Source organism: Cottoperca gobio, chromosome 13, assembly GCF_900634415.1.
Source record: "Cottoperca gobio chromosome 13, fCotGob3.1, whole genome shotgun sequence".
In the NCBI taxonomy this organism is placed as follows: Eukaryota; Metazoa; Chordata; class Actinopteri; order Perciformes; family Bovichtidae; genus Cottoperca; species Cottoperca gobio.
This window is the reverse complement of record NC_041367.1, coordinates 20,042,331-20,066,150: the sequence shown is the minus strand read 5'-3', so window position 1 is coordinate 20,066,150 and position 23,820 is coordinate 20,042,331. Positions and strand designations below refer to the sequence as shown.

The 23,820-nt window shown below is 40.2% G+C and overlaps 1 protein-coding gene across 3 annotated transcripts; it reads right to left on the bottom strand.

The window, feature by feature from the left end:
* Window positions 1–13,999: 13,999 nt before the first annotated feature.
* On the bottom strand, window positions 14,000–23,131 carry pld3 (phospholipase D family member 3). Of its 3 annotated transcripts, none has more exons than XM_029447205.1 (12): window positions 22,964–23,131; window positions 21,023–21,115; window positions 20,159–20,209; window positions 18,954–19,111; window positions 18,413–18,593; window positions 18,144–18,261; window positions 17,693–17,820; window positions 16,419–16,616; window positions 15,954–16,093; window positions 15,539–15,704; window positions 15,317–15,416; window positions 14,000–15,165 (listed from the first exon to the last, which is right to left on the bottom strand). In XM_029447205.1, the coding sequence occupies exons 2-12, from the start codon at window positions 21,044–21,046 to the stop codon at window positions 14,978–14,980; spliced, it is 1,452 nt and encodes a 483-aa protein (XP_029303065.1). In that variant the 5' UTR covers window positions 21,047–21,115; window positions 22,964–23,131; the 3' UTR covers window positions 14,000–14,977. The 3 variants fall into 3 exon arrangements, with proteins under 3 accessions (XP_029303065.1, XP_029303067.1, XP_029303068.1); XM_029447207.1 differs by lacking the exon at window positions 22,964–23,131 and adding an exon at window positions 21,464–21,567; XM_029447208.1 differs by lacking the exons at window positions 21,023–21,115; window positions 22,964–23,131 and adding an exon at window positions 20,281–20,905.
* Window positions 23,132–23,820: the final 689 nt, after the last annotated feature.

The following is a 23,820-nucleotide window of genomic DNA, read 5'->3' as shown; positions in this document are numbered from 1 at the left end:
ACATTTGTTTCTGGCGTCGTGTGTTTGAGTCTTCCTTCCCTGTGTCCGAGGTCTTGACAATATCAAGTGCTGCTAACCTGTCATCAAACTAAACCAAACAATATCTCCAAATGTTTGTAACAGTGACCATTTTTGTAAACAGTGAGTTATTCAAATGGTCTTCCGTTACCTTGAAAAGCATCCAAATCTGAATTTATTTTGTTCACTTAATCATGCATAAGAGTGAGTGAACCCTGATTGACCTCTAATTTACCAATTTTGTGGTTTGTGGCCCACAGAGACACACAGAGAGAACGTGTGAGGCTTTCTCAGGTCTCAGGGTGATAAATGTGGTTTATGTACTTATTAGAAGCTGTGTCTGTCTGCCACATGCCTCAGTTAATCCCTACAAAGTGCAGAGTTGTTTAGAGCTGAGTCATCGAGGATAAAGCCAGCGTACGCTCACTCACACACATATACACACTTCAAGCACACACACATATAAACACTTCAAGCGCAGCTAAAGTCCTGAGAATCCTGTAGGTTTAACAGAAAGTGACTCAGAAGGATCACACAGGTTGTCTTCTCTCGATGCCCACTCACAGCTCAGACCTTCGAGCTTAAAGATATATTCGACAGCACTCCTCTACTTTCCCACCGTTCAGACAGATGAATAATTTGTTTTGAGCAATGAATCGTCATTTCTCTAAAGATGACTGCTGCCAGAAAGGCCATCAGAGAGCGAGCAGAACTGTTTGTTGCTGCTGCTGCAGGACAAATGTCACGGTGGTTTCAGGGCAGTGACAGAGAGAACAGAGCAACTCTTTAGGTAACTAAGACACCTAAAGAGTTTCCATGTGTTGAAAGAACATCCTCCTTCCATATGTGTCACCAGTCTGCTGAACTATACAGAGGTGGAAATAACCAGTAAAGTTTTGATGTACTTGAGTGGATTATTTCTAGAATTGAATTCATAGATTAGACGTTATATTCAACACAGATTCAAATCTTCCCCAAATGATGTATCCCTCTGACTTTGGTGATCCTCTGGTCCTTTAGTGTCACCAGGTTGACATTTGTGGTTATGATTGAAATGTGTAAACAACAATTGGATGGATTGCCATGAAATGTGATATGTTCTCCACAGGATCCATCAGAGATACAAGGTTTCCTGGAACTAAATGATCATGTTAAATTAACTTTTCATACTTAATATTACTCTTTTATTTAAACTTATTTTTACTCTGCGGTATTGCTAGCATCACAATGTGGGATTTGTGCAGGTCTTATGAACAGAGAGGCCATCTGGGGAGACAAGTTGGCGTCGGCCCTTTAGAGCCGTTAACGGCCAAGCAATTAATCACACAGGAGAGAATCCATATCCAGAAGCACGAGATGAGAGCTCAGAAACAGAAGCTTTTATTTCCTTTATCAGTTTCAATGCAGGAGAGCCTGACCAATTTAGGAGTAAAAATAAATGACATAATGAAGACAGTTAAGTATTTCTATTCAGCCTCATTGGATTATTTTTCTTGGAAAAAATACATATCGGTAAATTATCCATATCAATGACAAATATAAAGGAAACCCACAATATAAACTCGAAGGGGCCTGAATTAGCTTTATAAAATACAAACAAATATTCCACTAAACACAGTACACAGTAAATCCAGTTGAATGTGCAGTTGTGATGCTTTAGTTCTTCTCTGGCTGCTGTGTTTGTCCGACGCTGATCATGCCTGGGGGAGAGAGAGGGAGAGTGCTTGAGTTAATATCAAGACTAAAACATAAAGCATCTCAGAGGCTCTCTAAAAGTTAGACGGTTGTTTCATGGTCAAACCTGGAGATGGCCGAGGGCCACTTTTATTTAAATTAGAAAATGCTTTGGTAGGAGCACTTGTAAGGACTTGCTCATTTTCTAATAAACCTGTAAGCTATTAAAAGTCTCATGATTACTTCTAAAACCTATAAATCTATAAAGCAGCAAATTCATGTGTCATCCATCATCCATCCATCGTAACGTAACATCCACCCGGTTGTTACTATGTAGTGGAGCCCCGCAGACAACAAGTAGGTGCAATCAGAAGCAGCCATGTTAGGGGACGGGACTCCAGCGTTCACTGTCTGCACCCTCGTCATCACATCTGTCCATTGAGAGGACACTATGGTAATTAAAGTGCACATGTTTCCTCCTCTACACACTGACACACAGATCCACACAACATCCTGTTCATTATCACGTTCAGCTCTTGTATCATTTTAGAATTAAATATTGAAAGCCATTTTCTTTATGGAAGTCATATTTTAGTTATGTTCGTTATATTTAGCTTGTTTTATGTAATAAAGAAACCACTCAGGAAGAGCACAAAATAAATAATCTTCTTGACAAAGGCAGCAAAAATATCAATTGAAGCCTTCTGTTTGAATGTCCCTGCTTCATTACGTTGTGATTTCACTTTATTTAATGCTCAGTTATTCTACACCTTACCTCTTTGGTTATGCGGACTGATATCTAACACTTTTGTCTTCCTTCATCTTGATTGTTTGTCGTTGTTTATGTTTAACTGTGATATTTCAATAAGCTGCTTCTTCACTAGTTGTATCTCTACTCACTTTGTTTTTGAAACTATTTCATCATGTTCATCTCTCTATTCTCTTTATCACTGTTCATGTCTTCATGTCTTCACAGATTGAATTTATTACAATTGATCCGAGGAAGATCAACAAAATGTTGTCACTAAATGTTCAGTCAGTGTCTTCACGGCAAGTGTATCACACACACACACACGCACGCACGCACGCACGCACGCACGCACGCACGCACGCACGCACGCACGCACGCACGCACGCACACACACACACACACACACACACACACACACACAGTACCTGCTATAGGTACATTGGTCCCTCCTGCAGCATCATGGAGAGCTGGAACATCTGGATGAAGAGTAACACAAACACAGAAGATATCATCCGTCACAATACTACAAAGTAAATGAATACATTCAACTGGGTGGTCCTCGGGGCACACACACACACACACACACACACACACACACACACACACACACACACACACACACACACACACACACACGTTGGACGGGTGGGGCTGGATGGTTAGCAGGGAGACAGAAATAACCTCCAGGGTTGGGCTCTGCTGCGTTCCACGACCCCTGATGACACTGAATGGTTCACATACTGGGAAGGGACATGTTGGAGATACATGTTGGAGATACATGTTGGAGGGATAGAGAGAGAGTGGGTGTGTGTGTGTGGGTGTGTGTGTGTGTGTTTCCAGGTTTAGCTATATTTTATGAGAATCAGCACTTAGCAGCCAAATGTTAGTTTTTATCGATCCTCAAACTGAAAAATGCTTGGGAACTTGGGAAGTTATGAGTCAGAGACAGAAAGAAAGAGAGTTAGAGACGTAAATGGGATGTAACATTGTGAGTCTTGTCATAGATTCTGTGTGTTTGGGTTACTACACTCAGCTCTCTCTGGGTCAGTAGGTGTATATTTATCAAACAGCACGTCTTCTTATGCACTTTCTTTCTTATTATTACAACGTCAAAAACCTAAAAATCTATAAAGCAGCAAATTCATGTGTCATCCATCATCCATCCATCGTAACGTAACATCCACCCGGTTGTTACTATGTAGTGGAGCCCCGCAGACAACAAGTAGGTGCAATCAGAAGCAGCCATGTTAGGGGACGGGACTCCAGCGTTCACTGTCTGCACCCTCGTCATCACATCTGTCCATTGAGAGGACACTATGGTAATTAAAGTGCACATGTTTCCTCCTCTACACACTGATACACAGATCCACACAACATCCTGTTCATTCATATTTTAGTTATGTATAATACAATAAAGAAAACACACACACACACACACACACACACACACACACACACACACACACACACACACACACACACACACACACACACACACACACACACACAGTACCTGCTATAGGTACATTGGTCCCTCCTGCAGCATCATGGAGAGCTGGAACATCTGGATGAAGAGTAACACAAACACAGAAGATATAATCCGTCGCAATCTTATTTTATTATTTACTTTCATTGTGTTATTCATTTATATTACATAGTAGGATATCTAAAAAAACTGCTAATTAGAATTTTTGCGGAAAGTTTGACAATGGACCGAAAACAATGAATGTGGATGAAATATCGCCCCCTTCTGGCCATTTAAAACCACTTTCTTTGTTGCATATAACTCCTGAACTGTGATTCTTCATGGGCTTCCTGATATAAATAACAAACCTCTTGTTGCAGGCCACACCCATTTTAGACTGAATGAACAGATTTCCTGCCATTTTTAATTGCTGGCAAAACAATTAAATGTTTGTCTTGTAGATTTCATCCAAATCTCTGTACAGCCTTGTTCACGTGAACACTCATAGATCTAGCTAATGATCCATCAAATGCTGCCATGTCCAGTTAGCCTTGGGTTTAAAACTTAAACATCAACCTGCCTCTTACACACACACACACACACACACACACACACACACACACACACACACACACACACACACACACACACACACACACACACACACACACACACACACACACACGTTGGACGGGTGGGGCTGGATGGTTAGCAGGGAGACAGAAATAACCTCCAGGGTTGGGCTCTGCTGCGTTCCACGACCCCTGATGACACTGAATGGTTCACATACTGGGAAGGGACATGTTGGAGATACATGTTGGAGATACATGTTGGAGAGAGAGAGAAGAGAGAGAGAGAGTGTGTGTGTGTGTGTGTGTGTGTGTGTGTGTGTGTGTGTGTGTGTGTGTGTGTGTGTGTGTGTGTTTCCAGGTTTAGCTATATTTTATGAGAATCAGCACTTTGCAGCCAAATATTAGTTTTTGTCGCTCCTCAAACTGAAAAATAGGATGTAACATTGTGAGTCTTGTCATAGATTCTGTGTGTTTGGGTTACTACACTCAGCTCTCTCTGGGTCAGTAGGTGTATATTTATCAAACTGCACGTCTTCTTATGCACTTTCTTTCTTATTATTACAACGTCAAAAACCTATAAATCTATAAAGCAGCAAATTCATGTGTCATCCATCATCCATCCATCGTAACGTAACATCCACCCAGTTGTTACTATGTAGTGGAGCCCCGCAGACAACAAGTAGGTGCAATCAGAAGCAGCCATGTTAGGGGACGGGACTCCAGCGTTCACTGTCTGCACCCTCGTCATCACATCTGTCCATTGAGAGGACACTATGGTAATTAAAGTGCACATGTTTCCTCCTCTACACACTGACACACAGATCCACACAACATCCTGTTCATTATCACGTTCAGCTCTTGTATCATTTTAGAATTAAATATTGAAAGCCATTTTCTTTATGGAAGTCATATTTTAGTTATGTTCGTTATATTTAGCTTGTTTTATGTAATAAAGAAACCACTCAGGAAGAGCACAAAATAAATAATCTTCTTGACAAAGGCAGCAAAAATATCAATTGAAGCCTTCTGTTTGAATGTCCCTGCTTCATTATGTTGTGATTTCATTCACCTTTGTATTTTTAAAGTTAAAAAATGAATGTGAATCCAATATCGCCTCCTTGTGGCCATTTAAAACCACTTTATGAAGTTGCTTATAACTCCTGAACAGTGAAGTTTTACACCATAAATATGACTCCATTCAAAGCAAACCTCTTGTTGCAGGCCACACCCATTTCAGATTTAATGAACACACACACACACACACACACACACACACACACACACACACACACACACACAGTACCTGCTATAGGTACATTGGTCCCTCCTGCAGCATCATGGAGAGCTGGAACATCTGGATGAAGAGTAACACAAACACAGAAGATATCATCCGTCACAATACTACAAAGTAAATGAATACATTCAACTGGGTGGTCCTCGGGGCGCACACACACACACACACACACACACACACACACACACACACACACACACACACACACACACACACACACACACACACACACACGTTGGACGGGTGGGGCTGGATGGTTAGCAGGGAGACAGAAATAACCTCCAGGGTTGGGCTCTGCTGCGTTCCACGACCCCTGATGACACTGAATGGTTCACATACTGGGAAGGGACATGTTGGAGATACATGTTGGAGATACATGTTGGAGAGAGAGAGAAAGAGAGAGAGAGAGAGTGTGTGTGTGTGTGTGTGTGTGTGTGTGTGTGTGTGTGTGTGTGTGTGTGTGTGTGTGTTTCCAGGTTTAGCTGTATTTTATGAGAATCAGCACTTTGCAGCCAAATATTAGTTTTTGTCGCTCCTCAAACTGAAAAATAGGATGTAACATTGTGAGTCTTGTCATAGATTCTGTGTGTTTGGGTTACTACACTCAGCTCTCTCTGGGTCAGTAGGTGTATATTTATCAAACTGCACGTCTTCTTATGCACTTTCTTTCTTATTATTACAACGTCTAAAATCTATAAATCTATAAAGCAGCAAATTCATGTGTCATCCATCATCCATCCATCGTAACGTAACATCCACCCAGTTGTTACTATGTAGTGGAGCCCCGCAGACAACAAGTAGGTGCAATCAGAAGCAGCCATGTTAGGGGACGGGACTCCAGCGTTCACTGTCTGCACCCTCGTCATCACATCTGTCCATTGAGAGGACACTATGGTAATTAAAGTGCACATGTTTCCTCCTCTACACACTGACACACAGATCCACACAACATCCTGTTCATTATCACGTTCAGCTCTTGTATCATTTTAGAATTAAATATTGAAAGCCATTTTCTTTATGGAAGTCATATTTTAGTTATGTTCGTTATATTTAGCTTGTTTTATGTAATAAAGAAACCACTCAGGAAGAGCACAAAATAAATAATCTTCTTGACAAAGGCAGCAAAAATATCAATTGAAGCCTTCTGTTTGAATGTCCCTGCTTCATTACGTTGTGATTTCATTCAACTTTGTATTTTTAAAGTTCAAAAATGAATGTGAATGTGAATCCAATATCTCCTCCTTGTGGCCATTTAAAACCACTTTATGAAGTTGCGTTTATGAGAGATGTGACCTCCCAGGCTTTTCTGATTATTTTAATTTTTTTTTCGGACAACATATTTTTTGTTTGAATTTTAATCCATAACCAGCTCCACACTCTCACCCTATCTACCCCCCACACAGGAGAGAGACATTTCTGAACTTTTGATTTAATTGAGCTCACATTTGAATCATAATTCCTCTGGACTCTGAGCATCTGAGAGACGCTCTGAAGTGAGACAAGAGGAGAGCTGAACACTGTATGACAGTCAGAAGAGACTGAAAGTTTAAACCTGCACCACTACTGCACACAAGCGTTAGAAATCTGCAACTGCAACATGACATGTGCCAAATAACCTCCCACTGGAAATTATAATGAGGGGAAATTAAAATAGCTTCATTTCCAAGTGGCTATTTTAGTAGTGGTTAGTGAAGGCATCTCTCTTTCTGTTGGTTGTATTTTATGTCTCTTAGACCTAAAAATGTAACAACATCAAAGTGTGTTATGTTTTGTTCAGGGCTTGTAACTAATATTTGTATGACTTATTTAAAATGCATGAAAGATAGAAATGTTGTGGTTGATTGGTTTTGTAATTGACTGATTTAATTAAGACAACAATGCACAGCAACAATAATTAACATATAATGAAAACCACAAACATATTACGATACATTACATTGTTGCCATCAGTTAACATGTCTTAACCTCAATATTGAAATAATTATTCTAGCCTAAAATTCTCATGTAAAAATGTTTCCTTCTGTGGATTTACTCAGTGTCACTCAACGTCGCTACATTTCAAAAGAGTATATTGAGTTTAATTCTTAAATCAGACTTTTAGGATAGCAAAGATTATATTTGATGATACAATAAAACAGGTGTGCCTACAGAGCTAAGAAGAAACTCCTTATTCTAAATTCCTTATTCCTTATCCTTATAAATATCATATCATGACATGAATGTGTGAATGGACTGGGCACAGAGAGGAGTGAGTGCACACACTACAGCAGCATGCAAACTATACGAACAGTCATAATGTATATAGAAAGTTGCAGCATGGTAGTGAACATCATGTACCTTAAACAGCCGGGTGTGAGTGAGCACAGCAGCTGGACATGGAGGACATCAGTTAATCTGGGCGCAGGCGCTGAAACGGCACAGGCAGCAGTTTGAGAGACGATCAACAATCCAACAATAACAACTGACACTCTCAAAGTAACACATGACTCAATTACTTGATTTTCTCTTCATACTAAAACAACAGGACGCATTAAGTAAACTGCAGGCCTAAAACCTCAACGAACTAACGAGATGCAACACAGTGCGCCCCAGGCACCGTTAGGTCACAGTCGCACTCATTCCGAGCCATATGCTGTATGTCTAATAATAGCGCGCAAAGTCAACTGTACGATTCACGCCCTATCTGGTAAAGTAGGACTTGTTGGCTCCTAAAGCCACAAAACAATTTGATAAACCCTAAAACTAAGATTCCTATTAGAAAAAAAAACATGTGAATCTCTTTTAAACTTGTAAGTGATTTGGCTCTTTATCTTCATACCTTCATTCCTCTGAGATAGCCGCCCTGGTTTGGAGCTCTGCATGGAAACTTGGCAGCCTCAGCCACAGAAAGTCACAGCTTTGCGCACCAGAACGCCAGCAGCATCTCCGCGCAGGAAAACATAAAAACAAACTTTGCTTATTTGAACGAAACCTTCTTAGGTATAAAAACGGAGTAATAAAAACCTCTCCTGTCCAGTGATATGCAAGCTGTGTGCCGCCATGTCTGCTCAGTTGCTGTCTGCTGACCGCCCCGGCGCAGATAACGCTCCTCCTCCGCGCTGCGCAGATGGAGGATTAGCTATAGGAATGTCTGGAGACAGAAAGGCTTTGTCTTGTCAAACAACAACACAGCAGGTGGCCAGAGGACAGTCCAGCTGCCGCGGTTACGGTCATATTTGTATTATTATAATTATAATTATAATTATTATTATTATTATTATTATTATTATTAATAATAATAATACACATATATTAAAGCAGCATTTAAAAACGGTTTAAATGCTGCTGTTGGTTCAAAGTATTTTGTTCATGTTGAGGATGAAGAGAAGAGTCTGACCGTCCAACGCTTCCTGCCACACAGATCCTGACACTCCGCTGTGGAACATACTGTATTATACTTAATTAGCATATTAATTATTGGGGTATGTGAGGTGATTCTGCTGGGTTGCTCTGAACCCTCGAGTCAAAGTAAATTATTGTTTTAACCCTTTGATACACAAGCTATGCAAACCCCTTCTAAGACACAACACGTATTCGTTTCCTATGTTATTTCATGCATGGCTGAGTATTTCTTTGCTATTGTGGCAGTGGGCTATATTTTTGGAAATCTATTTATTTAATTATTTAATATTCCAAGTATTCATTAAATATATTGTTTTTGATTACCACACATCATTATTTTAATTCCCCCTTTCTTAATTTATGCTATTTATTTATTACTACATCAGGTTTACACACATGTGTGATAACAATGAAAACAAGACATACTATAATAATAATAATAATAATAATAATAATAATAATAATAATAATAATAATAATAATAATGTTGTTAAAAATAATTATTATAGCAGTGGTTTAGACCAAACAATACATTTAATATTTGAAATCTTTATTTGTCACTTTGTCACACTCACACAGTTCAATACAGTTACACTACAGATACTCTTACAGTTCAATATCTTCGTGTTATTGGTTGTATGATGTATGTTATGTGAGATGTGACAAAGTGCCAAATATATTGTTTGGTCCAAAGCACTGCTAAAATAATTATAAACTCATTCATTCACTTCTGATTAACAGTGGGGGTTTTTCCTGCTACTTAAAGAAAACACAGAATCCAAAGGATACAGCCACAAAAAATAACTTTAATGCAATAGTGATTTAAATGCCAGTAGCCATGAGGCTGTCTGAACCGACAGACTGTGAGAGTATATTGTGAGGTTGTTAATCGGGGACAGTCCTGCATGCAAGCTGAGTGAAAACTCCAACGATATACGATACACAATCCTCCAACAATCCTTCAGTGTCCCAAAGCAATAAAGTTAATTTAGTTATTTTCTGTTCCTGTTGACCATTTTGAAAGGTGTCTGCATTTCCTGTGGACCTTATTTTTCTTTAAAACGTACAATCTCCCAGTGTTTGTTCTGAGATATTACGCATGGAGGTGGTGAGACAGCTGGTCACTGTGGCCATGATGAAGGTCCACTGCAGTGCAGAAAGTGTGCAGAGAGGCTTCCAGAGACGTGTGTAGAAATCCTTCTTCATTCAAACATGTTGCACTACTTTACATCACACCGAGACCTACCAGTCCATAAGCACATTTTACAATGGTTTGTAAAAACAACATTTGAATCATTTCATTTTTTTTCACATTTGTAGATTAGCTTAGAGGTTTGCTAAAACATGTTATAGATAAGAAGAAGTTACTAGTTTGGCTTCAAAATAAATAATGTAATAATACATAGTAAAACATTTAAATATTTTCAAATATTGCATTTACGAAACCATGTCTTGTAGTGCTCTTATTCAGAAAGTTCTTGACAGATTAGTTAATTAAAGCCATTTTCAAATGCCAAACCAGAAGGGGGGTGAGCAGAGGTTTGCCATAACGACAGGTTTAGAAAAACACTGTCAGCCTCCCTGAGCAGAAAGTCACATCAATACCACATTTTAAATATTGAATAAAAACACTCAAAAGCTTGGCAGAACACACCACCCTCCGTACTGTGTTTTAATTCTCGGTACAACCAGGAGAGGCTAAGCTCGCCTTCTTGTAGCTGGAGATTTGAAGTACTCAATGCAAAGGCTAATATTGTAGAACACATTACCCATTGCCGTTCACACGCCTCTAACACTCAAATCAAATATATTTCATTACAGGTCAACAGAAGTCCTCGCTATTGCACAGAAATACAGGGTCTTTTTCAATAGGTACAACTAATGACAAGGCAGGTTATATCGTGACATTTTTGTTTGGATTGACATCATAAATATCCACTGCTCTCCAAAGAAAAATAAGTAAAGCAAAAGACCAACACAATTCTATTATTTCTTTGTGTGTGAAGATGCTTGCACCTCCGCAGCATGAAGTGAACACGCACCTTCATCATTCAAATTAATGCTTAAAAAAAGAAAACCCCTTTTGATTAGGCTCAGCTTCATTTCCACATCCCACTACAGCCTTTAGAGACAACACATGAACCCTTCTGTCAGCTTCCTCAGTGCTGCAGTGAGTGATATTCATAGAGGTGAACAATTGCTAAAGGAGCGAACATTAAATATGACATTCAAGAGCACATTGACAAATAAACACACAGGCCTAATATATCATATCAACATGACTAAGACACAAACAGTTTAGTGTACAGCTTTCATCTAAAAAGGCAAGAAAGTCAAATCAATATTCTTGGAGAAGCTCAAGGACAAATGTTCTCCGCTTTAAACTGAGAGGCGGTGGACTTACAGGCCTGGATGGAGCGAGAGGTCACGTGTCTGAAAGCCCGTTTTCAACGAGCGCGACTTTGACCACCAGCCTCTCAATTACAAACAGTTACTTTGATAAAAACAAGACAAAGTGGGAAGGAAAGCAAAACATGATACTGACAGAAGTCTTCCACACAGTCACCACAGATGAACTCAGGTGAGACAATTTAAAGAGACAGACTCTAATTGATATTAAATCAAACTCTGGTGCGGACGGAGACCGCTTTAAAAACGGGGGATGTCTGTGATATGAATGCAAAGCGGACCAACCACAAGATGTTTGTGTACAGTGAAGTGAAGTGTTGGTGTTGTTACAATTAAATCCATCTGCTGATTACGAACCAACAAATGATGCTTTCACACCTGTAGTCATCAACAATACAGACCGACAGGTATCTCGTGGATTGGACAGTGTGGCAGTGGGGGGTGGTTAGGGCGCTGGCTGCTGGGGGAGAGATGGGAGTGTATTTTAGTTCACCCCTCTCCTTTCCTCCACTTTGTCTCTGACTGTAGGTGTGTGTCGCCGCCCTTCGCAAAGTACAGCGGAGGAGGGAATGTGAATGGCAAAGCAAAAAAAACAACAAAAAAACCCAAAAACAAAACACTTACATTTTTCTTTTTTAAATTGCTTTATCTACAAACAATTTCGCGACCCCCCTGCAGTACCTCCGCGGACCCTTCTGAGGGTCGCGGACCCCCTGTTGAAGACCTATGATTTAAAGCAGGGGTGGGGAACCTCCGGCCTCCGGGCCGTATACGGCCCGCGAGAACATTTGATCCAGCCTTCGAGGTAATTCGTAAAACGCACGCAAAAAAAATCCACTAGCAAAACAAACTAGACTGGAATATTTTAAACGGGCGATTGATTGTTTTTTCCTGGCCAAGGTCAGGGTCCTTGAACACAACACGAGCGGAACGTGTCATCACGTGGTCACGTCATGTCAAAAAACTTCAATTTTAAACGAGACTGTCGTTGACATCAGTGAACGCAGCGTGGCGAGAGTAAAACAGAGAAAAGTGGATGCAGAATGTCGCACTTTCCAGGAGAAATGGACGAACGATTATTTCTTTGAGGAAGTAAAAGGCCAGTGTGCCTAGTTTGTGCGGATGAGCTTCAAAAATGATCTCGAGCATCATTACTGCACGAAACATGCCGAACTGGACGAGCTGAAAGGACGAGTGTGTTTGGATAAAGTTAACGCTCTTCGGCGGAGTTTGGCCCAACAAGCAGCTCTGCAGAGAGGAACATACAAACATGGACAGATAGAGAGGTAGACCACCACACCAAGAACAGACTGTTCCACCACTACTGTGCAATTATCACTGCCATTTACAATACTCACTTTATTTTCTATCAACCACTTGGTACTTATATATTATATATTATATGTATAATATTGTTTTTTATTATATTTAATTATTGTGTACTGCCTTTTTACTTCATATGTTCTTTTGCTGTGACAAAATAAATGTCCCCGTTGTGGGACTAATAAAGGATTGATTTCTGATAAAACAGAAAGATACATGGATAAAAAAGTTGCTTTTTTACACAGCATAAAAGAAAAGTGAAATGAATGGGCTGCGTCTTAAAAACATTTTGCAGAGGTTATGAGTTCAATAATTAGTACAGCCCTCGAAGGATCAGGAAAGGGTCAGATCCCTCAAAACCTATTTTCTCACACACCTCATTTAGTATCTAGTCATGCAGATAGTTGTGGTTTTATGTGCCTGGACAAATAAAACCACAACTATAAGCATGATATACAATGAGGAGGAAGAGAATGAATACTTTTCTTTTTTGGAACTTTGGTGAACTGGCCCTTTAAAGAAACGGACATTAAAAGATCCAAAATATTTCTGGCAGTTTAAGGAACATGACCTCATTATTAGTTCTGGGAATTTAGTATTTCTCCATCAAAATTATATTTCTGGCATTGTGAGGACTATTAGAAGCAGCATTTAGAGAAAACATTAATATTTCAAAGGTTATAACGTGTGAACATCTTTTTTTTCTTTTGTGACCAATGGGGGAATATGGAGTCATGACCTCAGTATTTCTAAAATCCTGGCTTCGATCCTGCAGCTCATTTAGTAGATACATATTAAACAGTGAGTGAGATTGTGTGGGAGTTCTTTGCTCACACATTCAGGTGTTCAGAACTCGACTATTTACCAAGGAATGAGAGTATTTGGTGAAATTAAGCATCTCTTTAACATCATACCATGTGAAGGTGCCTGAGAGTCTGATGTAGCAGTTTAACAAGTTATACATTTGCCTTTTGCTAAATAATAAATCAATGAGTGGGATGATTTCCATTGTTTTCACATTCTTATTGTCCACAGGCCTAAACGGGCACTTTTAGAATAATTGAATATGTGTTTCAGAGAGCACACGAATAACTTTAAACAGACTGGAACAGTTTGATTCAAATCCATTTATTGAGAGTAATGTTTTTATAGAGCGGGAGTAGATCAGGACATGTAGGTAATAACTGCTGCTTCTTCGAACAGTTGTCATAACAACCACCTCTTCACTCATTGGTAGTTGCAGTGACTCCACATAGTGGAAATTAAAGTTCATCCTTATTTACTGCCGCTGCAAACTTTCAGTCTATTGTATACACTGCTGACTTCAGTATGAATGCAATTTATTTTAAAAACAGTCAGAGAGTTTTATAAGCAGTATTTGTGACACAGCACACAGCGGTTATTGTTCCAGACTACAGCAAAAATAAAAGAATCAATTAAGAAAAGACTCCCTGAGGTGCGTGGGATAAAATCCCACTTAGGCTGATGTTGTAGAAAATAAATGCATTTTTTATTTATTTTCTTAAATGAAAAAGTGATCAATGAATAAATCAGTCAACATGGTGACTGTGGGAGCCGGTTGAAAACATCATTGTGTCTCAACATGAAAAATTATCAAATTAATTCAAGTTCTTTATACATGTTTGTTGGAGGTTTAAAAAGAAAAACTGCCTGTTCATGGTTTGTCAATACCTGCAACATGTCGCAGTATATTCTGATCCAACGTTACAGCAGAGCAACTCTTACCTGGTTTAACCCACACGTGTAGTTTAAATCACCAGGCCAGCTTTGAAAGAAACAGCAAAGTGATTGAAGATGGCAAAAATAATTCTTGCCTTAAAATAAAAACATAAATCAGGCAGCACCCTTGAACAACCCGTGACAGTGTAAGACTGGTGGTACTGGGTTTGACATTACTCTGGTCAAATAGGAGTTTGGCACTAAAGCATAAACCAGGTTCACTTCCTTTGGACCGAAGCAAATGTGGCTGATTTCCAGTGAACAGTTGTTTCAGCTGGCGAGTGCAAAATGCATGAAATATAAGAGAAGTGTTCACACTGATATAGTTTTTATAATAAAGGCTGTTGAAACTAGCACAAGGTTTTGAGGTTCGAGTGCCGGGTGAGAGGAGTGCTGTAGGCGGAGTCCCAGTCCCTCTCAAACACAGCCTTCAGCTGCGATTGGACGGTTGGCTCCGGGGACTCTGATGCAGTCTGGTTGACAACCAATGCGGAGCCAGCCGTGCTCACAAAGTAGTCCCCTGACCAGTTAGACGTACCTGAAGACGGGAAAACACACACGATATTTCAGCCCATTTATCACTTTTCCTGTAAGACGGGGCAGATTGGACAGGTGATGTATATTAAGGGTGTACACTCAGAGGTGATTAATTACGCAACTGATTAAGCATGCAGTGTGTGCAGTCTTACCTATGTAGGCTATCTTGTCAGTCACCATGTATTTGTTGTGGTTGACTCTCGCAAAGGGAATCTCCTTCTGCTTGGGGCTGGCAGGCACCACAAACAGCCTCTGGAATAGGAAAACAAGACGCCACCAGGTTTTTGGTTTTGCTATTGAATATACATCATAATATGTACGACCTCCTTTAACATGACCATGGCCAGGTCTATTATATAAACACAGCTACTTACCACCTGGATGTCCAGTTTGCTCTTGGGGTCATAAACTGAAGCCAGAGACTTCAGGAAGGGGAACATGACCGGTTGGGTGCTGGCCCAGCAGCTGATCAGCAGGCGCACTTTGACCCGCTTCTCGTAACCGACTCTCCTCAGCTGGGTGTCGATGTCGGCCCAGTACCTGCAGAGGGCGCCACATGCAGAGTGTGACCACGTCATGCATTGACAATGCAAATAAGCCGTGCCCCAATTCTATTCGACTTTATCTATACTCAAGTAAAATGCTCAGAATGACGCTGTTGCAACTTCTCATTACTTTCATGAACCATCATCCAGTCACCATGGATACAATCTTTTACAGCAAAACCTAACTCTGACTCTCACCTATCCTCTGTGTAGTTATACTTCACAAGTCTCTGAACAGATGTACCTTTTAGGATGTGAAAACTCCATGGTGGGCAGGTAGTTCATCACAGCGATGTAGATGAAGCTCTGGGCATCTTCCATCACACTCAGGATGGACTGAAGGTCTCCAGTCCTGCCGGCTGCACAGAAGGATGGAGGGGAACTCTGACAGAGAGCGAGCAGAGAGAACAACTTTATTATTTATTTATTTTTCAACAACAACAACAATACTGGAGGCTTGATGATATCTAAGGAGGAGCAGTGATCATTAGAAGTATACGGAAGGTAGACAACACTGGGCTGTGGGGTCATTTTGGTTTCAACTTTGGCTTCAGAACGACTTTAATTCATACACATGGTTAGTAAAAAAGATAGAAGAGTTGAATTTCAATCTAACTAAGCAGCATTAAAAACCACACTTTTTAACAGATAGGGATCTTCCCGTTAATAAACTTAAACCTCTTATCCCCCCTCCCTGTATGTGTCTCACCGACAGGTAGACGTTGGACGGTGTGTTGTTGAGTGGCAGCTGGAGGGGCGTGTCCTTGTTGTAGAGGGTGGAGAAGCTGGTGGGCCAAGGTGCCGGGATCGACTGACTCTCCCCCAGGAACCAATAGGCTTCAAAGATCTTACTCAGGTCTGCAGCCAAGCAGCTGCAGTTGTACACCACCGCGCCCAGCTCCTTCACCTACAGACCAACAGCAGAATATGAACTTATTCTCAATCACAGACTTTTACAGCTTCTACATTTCAAAACTGTGACACAAAAACTATTTTATTAATGTTGCCCTCTCACTATTACTTCAGGACTCCGACAGAGTTTCAATTTCTAATTCCTTTCTTTGACCAGGATGTCATTATTTGACCTCACTTGAAGATGTTAAGCATCATTTAATACATCTAATTACTATATCACATCACTGTGAAAATGATGTGTCAGAATGTGAGAGATGACAGATGTCTCAAACCACACAATATGTTTAGATAACATTTTATTATATCTGAATAATATTTTCCATACTTAATACTTAATTTAGATTAAACTGGTCATTACTGAGATTTTTTTTTTTATAATCAGACATTGCATAAAATAAATAATGACAGGATGTTTATGGAAGTGACAACTCCCAAAACATCTGATTACGAAATCTACAATTGAGATGTGGTTTCAGATATTGATGACCATCACAATGAGCAGATTTAAACTATTCTTTCAGCATGGCATGTGACCGAAAGTTTGAGCCAACACAAGAACTTCCGCTTAAAAGAAGAAGAAACACAATTCTTGGGTACAAGACAACCTTTCATTCTGTTGAACAGATATTGCCTGGATCTGAAAAAAAAATTAAATCACACTCACAAATATAAGATAAGAAAAATAAATAAAAGAAAGAAAGAAAGAAAGAAAGAAAAAGAGAGAGCGAGAGAGAGAGAGAGAGAGAGAGAGCGCGAGAGAGAGAGAGAGAGCGAGAGACAGAGGAAGTGACACAGAGAGAGAGATAGAGAGAGAGAGAGAGAGAGAGAGAGAGAGAGAGAGAGAGAGACAGAGAGAAAGTGACACAGAGAGAGAGATAGAGAGATGAGAGAGAGAGAGAGAGATAGAGCGAGAGAGAGAGAGAGAAGAGAGAGAGAGATAGAGAGAGAGAGAGAGAGAGAGGAGAGAGATAGAGAGAGAGAGAGAGAGAGAAGAGAGAGAGAGAGAGAGAGAGAGAGAGAGAGAGAGAGAGAGAGAGAGAGAGAGTGAGTGAGTGAGAGTGTGTGTACCTGTGTGAGAGACCTCCAGTCCATGTTGGCACTGCCAATGTAAATGTGTTTCTTGTCCACAACCCAGAACTTTGTGTGGAGGACACCTGAGGTGAGCTCTCTCATGTTAACGGTCCTGATATCAGCTCCTGAAACACACACACACACAATTAATTATTGGCTGTATAACAAAAGTTGCGATGGTTGGAAGAATTTCCTTCACAAGTTCAACAGATCGTCTTGTGCGGCTGCTTCAGTGAGAGCAGAGACGCTGACAGGAGACAATAACTGTTGAATTTACAGTAAAACACCAAAACTAATATGACAAAATAAGTAACAAAGTAAATATCAGGGCTCAGCAATATGGTTGAAATCAATATCATGAGATGAATAATATAAAGTCAATAACAACACAAACAGCAGGTTGACACATTAGTAGTTCACTCGCTGGTACAGAGTGAATGAGAGTTACCGGAGTCGTTGAGCAGTCTGAGGTCGCCCTGCGGTTGACTCCCCTGTGGCGTGCTCACTGCGATACGAACGGACAACTTCCCAGAAAGTTCGGCTAATGTCTTCAGGATGGTCTCACCCTGTGGACACAGCAAGAATAATATCTTAATGTTAAATGTTATTCACGTTTTATAACCTGTCAATTCTTTCCACGTGTACTAATGTCAATTAAACACACATTAAATACAAAACTCATCCCGTGCCATTTGGCCATTCACAGCTCCGGCTGACCTGATTGGCTGTCGGCTCATGAGTGCCAGTGTCTTCGTTGGAGAGCGTCCAATAGAAGGAGGCGATGTCGACACTGCTGCGAGCCTCACCCATCAGATTGAGCCAGGCCTGGTAGATGGAGGGGTGAGAGGTGCTGGAGTTGAACGTCAGGCCTTCAGGGATGCTCTCCACCAGAACGATCCTGACAGGGGAAAGAGAGGATAAGGATTCATATCTGTACTCATGGATCTGCCCACGGAGGAGGGGTGGACCCAGAAATCGGCCAGTCGACGTATACGTCAGCCGCTAAGTAAGATATTATAATACAGAAATGCTGATCGGTTTGAGTTCATACAGTAAAGAAGTGTCACCTTTACATAGTTTGTCAGGTTTATTGGTCAACTCTAAAATGTCCCACTCAGTACACACCTTTCCCACAATTCTTAAAAAACAAATAAAGTGTGACGCTTAACTTTAGTCTATACACACACACATCTTTTGAGTTTGCTGTCCGGGTTTGAAAGCTGTGTAAATAATTGTGTGTGTGCAGATGTTTACTTACTTGCAGGGGTCTGAGCAGGACTCGGCCTGCGGCAGACGGAGGCTGCTGCTCGGGGCGGGATGGGGGGAGGAGACTCTCGGTGTCAGCAGGTTATAGAGGGCCATGGCGGCCAGAAGCAAAGTGGCCACAGTGGCCAGAGCTATGGCACACCTGGAATACTGGAAGGAGGAGCAGGCACACACACACACACACACACACACACACACACACACACACACACACACACACACACACACACACACACACACACACACACACACCGTCACTTATTTTGGCAGGTGACGCTCGGAGAGCATCAGGGTCTGTAGTCATCAAGTTTTAAATATATGTAAAGATCTTGGGCATCTTACTTACTTGCAACTTTATGATGCGTGCGTCTCCCCCATATTAAATTATGCTTTTAGGGATATAAGGTTTCAAAGACTCTATACAGAGCTGAGCTGCACGACGCTTTTAAGGTTCATACATTTGTCCTACGCGTGTTGTCATATGACTCGAATTCATGGATCAACAATGTGAAAATGTGAGTGTGGCATCGTGTGCGTAATATGTCAGAATACAGGGTCAATAAGAAGGTTTTTCTTTGGACCAAATGGCATACAGAGCTTCATGCTGTTTTTGAAGAAGCTGAATTACAATACATGTATAGTAATCATTTATCATGCAGCGCAAAGACAATAAGAAGAACGTTACTCGCTAGATTTGAAGCAAACCAATCTTAAAACATAATCAAATCCAGCGCAATGGCACTGAATCTTTTTCAAAAGGTCTTTAGTGGCAGAGCTGAGAGCAGGAATCCTTCTTCTGGCCCTTAACGTTCGCAAAAACAGAAACACTTTGTGGAAAGTATGCAGACAATCACATTTTCTTCTCCGTAACCCTTATTATGATGAGTTAAGATTATCTATTTTATTTTCAATGTCTGTGGGAAATCCAGAAAGGTTTCGGTGCGCTGACGATGACAGATGTGCTTATTTAAATGTGATGCTTGTGTGCTGGCTGCCTCACGTCAGGATGGTTTATTTGTTAAGAATTATTTGTATTTTATGTTGCTGCGCTGGTTTCTAGTCTATTGTTCTAAATAATGGTGTCTTGTAAGCCTGTTTGGGCTGGGCGTAGTATTTATGCATGACACAATCATAATAATAATTCCTGTGCTGAAGTCATTTGGTGTTTTGTAAAGCCTGCGTGTGTCTGTAACTCACCACCTGAGCTTTCCTGTTGTCTTCTCGTCTCCTCCGCTCCACGTCCACCAGCTACAGGCATCAGAAGAACTCATGAACACAATGATCTTACAATATTTAAATGATATTAAAGTCAAACTCACCACATCTGAAAACATGCAATTTGCAACTAGAGATCATTTTCTCGTTGGGAACAGCATGAGCCCCATGCATGAGCAGGAACACTGTAGGACTCACACACGTTTGTGGTTGAGGGTATTATTGACATTATTTTATGCAACACTTAAACTCTAAAATATTACTATGTAAAATACTATTAAAGTGAATATCATGGCCACTCAGGGGACTGAACCTTTAATGGAGGAAGACGCGGCCATGACTCCTCATCAGCGTTAAACAGCCGGATTTACACCACTGTGTAGTTTATGGCGGGTAAAACCAACGAGTCATAAATGTGTGAAACATTCTCTCATTTTGATGATAATATAAAAACATTATGTTAAATCAAAATGAAAGTGAGAATGAAATGAAGATATGAAATCGAGATGTGATTCAGAGCTGACGGTGAGAATATGGGGAAACAAAAATCCTTTTCTCATAGCACAATGTCTTAAAGTACAGTACAAACTATTAAGGCTACATTATTTAACCTTTTTTGTTGACGTTGTAAATTACAGATGAATTTCATTTTCAGGGCACACAATGTTGACCAATACAATTTCTAAAATGTGAAGAAATTAGCCAAATATTCACATTAGCAACGCTTTAGTCACTAAAGGTTTGGTATCTTTTACTTGATAACTAATTTAAACAAATAATAATAAAAAAAAAAATCTAAATCAATTTTCTGTCAAGTCTTTGACTTGTTTAACTGAAGCACGTTACCTGGTTGTAAGCCATGTCTGTCATTGTCGAAGACAGAAGGACATCTGATTTGATGGAGTCGTGGCGGCTCAGGTCAGATGATGCTCCGCAGCGCTGAGACCAAACAAGAGGAACAAAACACAAAATGTTACATCACATCTTCATGTTTCTGTGCTAAACATCTGATGAACGACCCGATGCGGAGACTTTTACATGTTGGCAGCAGGAAGTAAAACTGCAAGCTGCACTCAACACACTGATGCTTACCAACCAGGGTACAGTTGGGGATTAAATCCAGTTATTAACTAAATATATAAAGTGAATTTGACAACAGAAACTGAACTACAGACTCTCTGTTTGATTAAGAGATACTTATAAATGTGTTTGTTTTAGCTTAAATTAGCTACATAGCTATGAAACAACACAGCAAAATCAGAAACCATTGTCCCTCCTCTGCCTAACCTTTACAGCCGTGACAAAGAGAAGGTTCTAGATGTTTTCAACATCACAGACAGAATAACCTGCACAGCTCATCTGTAGCACAAACAGGGCTGCTCGGAGTCAAGCGAACAAAAACCAAAAACATAAAAAAAAAAGCTTTACTGGAATCTGAGGTCAGGTGATTGATGAGATTTGATTGCCTAAAAGAGAGAGGAAGCGTGGATGCTGACAGCAGCAGTGACTCAGTAGAGCTTCAGTATCTCCTACAGAAACATGTGATGCATTACAGCTGAACATAGTGTGCTGCTCTTGAAACTGTTATGGTTTGGGATCACGCAGAAGAGTTTGGAATTTTTTTAAGGTCATGCACATCGGGGAAACAAGTTCTTCAGCATGTTGGGTTTCCTTTAAACTGTCTTTTAAAGAAGGAAAAACATTTCCTGCTCGAGCCATACCAAAATACGTGCAACGCCTTAGTTTGATGCTCTTGTGTTTGTTTGTTTGTTGTTTTCTTTGAGCTGATAAACAGATCCAACAGGTAACAAGAGGTAAGAAATAAGAACGTAAAACTGTTCAGAGCTGTGTGATATTGGGAACCAAACACAACAATTGGCTTCACATTCTGATCAGGAAGGTTTTTTCCAGCCCTCATCAGATGAAACATCTTGATTCAATGAATACACTGGAAGCAGTGACACAGAGATTCCAGTACCACTTGTGAAACATTGTGAAGGTACCACATTTCATTCTTCTTACATTGAACTTTATTAAGCAGATTATACAGCAGTCAAAGAAAACCAAAAAGCCTGAAATGTCATTGGCAGAGTGTGTAAGACAGTTTAGGTCTCATGAATGAAATTACGGCTGCTAGAGGAGGACAAAGAAGGCCTGTCTGTGCAGAGGAACAAACTAGAGACAAATACTTTAAGGGGAACACAAGAGTGTTGGCTCAAGTTGTAGAAGTGAGGGTGAGTCAAAGAAAATTACTACATTTTTGAATTACCCAAAGGAATAAAAGAAGAGCAACACATTCATCCAAACTTTCTCTTTTTCAACACAACATCATTTTCTGTCAAATGTTGTATTTGTACTATGTTGTTTATCCTGTACACACGACATCTATTGCACGTCTGTCCGTCCTGGGAGAGGGATCCCTCCTCAGTTGCTCTCCCTGAGGTTTCTTCTATTTTCCCCTTTAATTATGGGGTTTCTTTTAGGAAGGTTTCACTTGTGCGAGGGTCTGAGGACAGAGGGTGTTGTAACCTGTACAGTCTGTAAAGCACACTGAGACAAATGTATCATTTGTGATATTGGGCTATACAAATAAATTTGATTTGACACGTATTGTGTGAGCTTCAGACAACACAGGGATAGCTAGTTAGAAGAAGGCATGTAGTTAATGTGGGTCACTTTACCTTCTTTAAAAACACATTTAGTTATGAAGCAAAGAAGAGTCGCTGACAGGGCAAAACAACAAGTCACTTGTAACTCAGCCAACTTTATCTAAAACTGTCAACCCACCTGTTAAAATGCGTCCAGGTGAATTAAAATCCCTCATATAACAGCGTCGACGTCTGTTCTTTGCACACAATCACAATTAAGGTTGTTGTTTCATTTTTAAATACACGAAGAACAAAGAAGAGGCTCATTCACGGCGCTGTACCGATTTGGAAACAGAAGGGACGGCGAGGGGAGACCATGTGTGGTCATGTGATCACAGACCGACAGCCAATTAGAGAGGAGCTGTACACGTGACGTAACCCAAGCAAATGACTGTAGTGCAGTTCTCATGTTTAACCACAAGAGGGCACTGTTCATATATGGTAGTGAAATAAAGCAAGAACACACAATAATAATACAATTGTTGTCTTCCCCCCTCTCTTTATTACAGAACAAGTGCAAAAACAAACAATAGACATACAGAGTAAACAATGTACCAGGGGTTAAAAGCTAAATCAATTAAATTATGGAATCAAGGAAGGATTCAGACAATTATAAAATGTACATATATCAAGAGTGAAGTCTAGAGTGTTGAATAGTTTGTATTGTTGCTTTTTATTTAAACTTTTAATAAAAGTTTTCTGTTATATAATTTACTGTTGTGAATATTTATTACATACCACTGTTTTTGTTCTGAGCTGCAGACATTATACAAACTAAACAGCATATCTTACATTTCTTTAAATACAAATAATACAAATGTCCATGATGAGGGTTTTGTCCCAGGGAGCGTAATGCTGGGCAGTATCAGGGTCTTACCTGACCTCTGATCTGACACCAGAGAAGAACAGGTAAGAAGAGCTAAGAAGACACAAAGCTGAACTTTGCAGTCCATACGTTATACAATACTGACATACAAGGCAGATATATAAAATCAG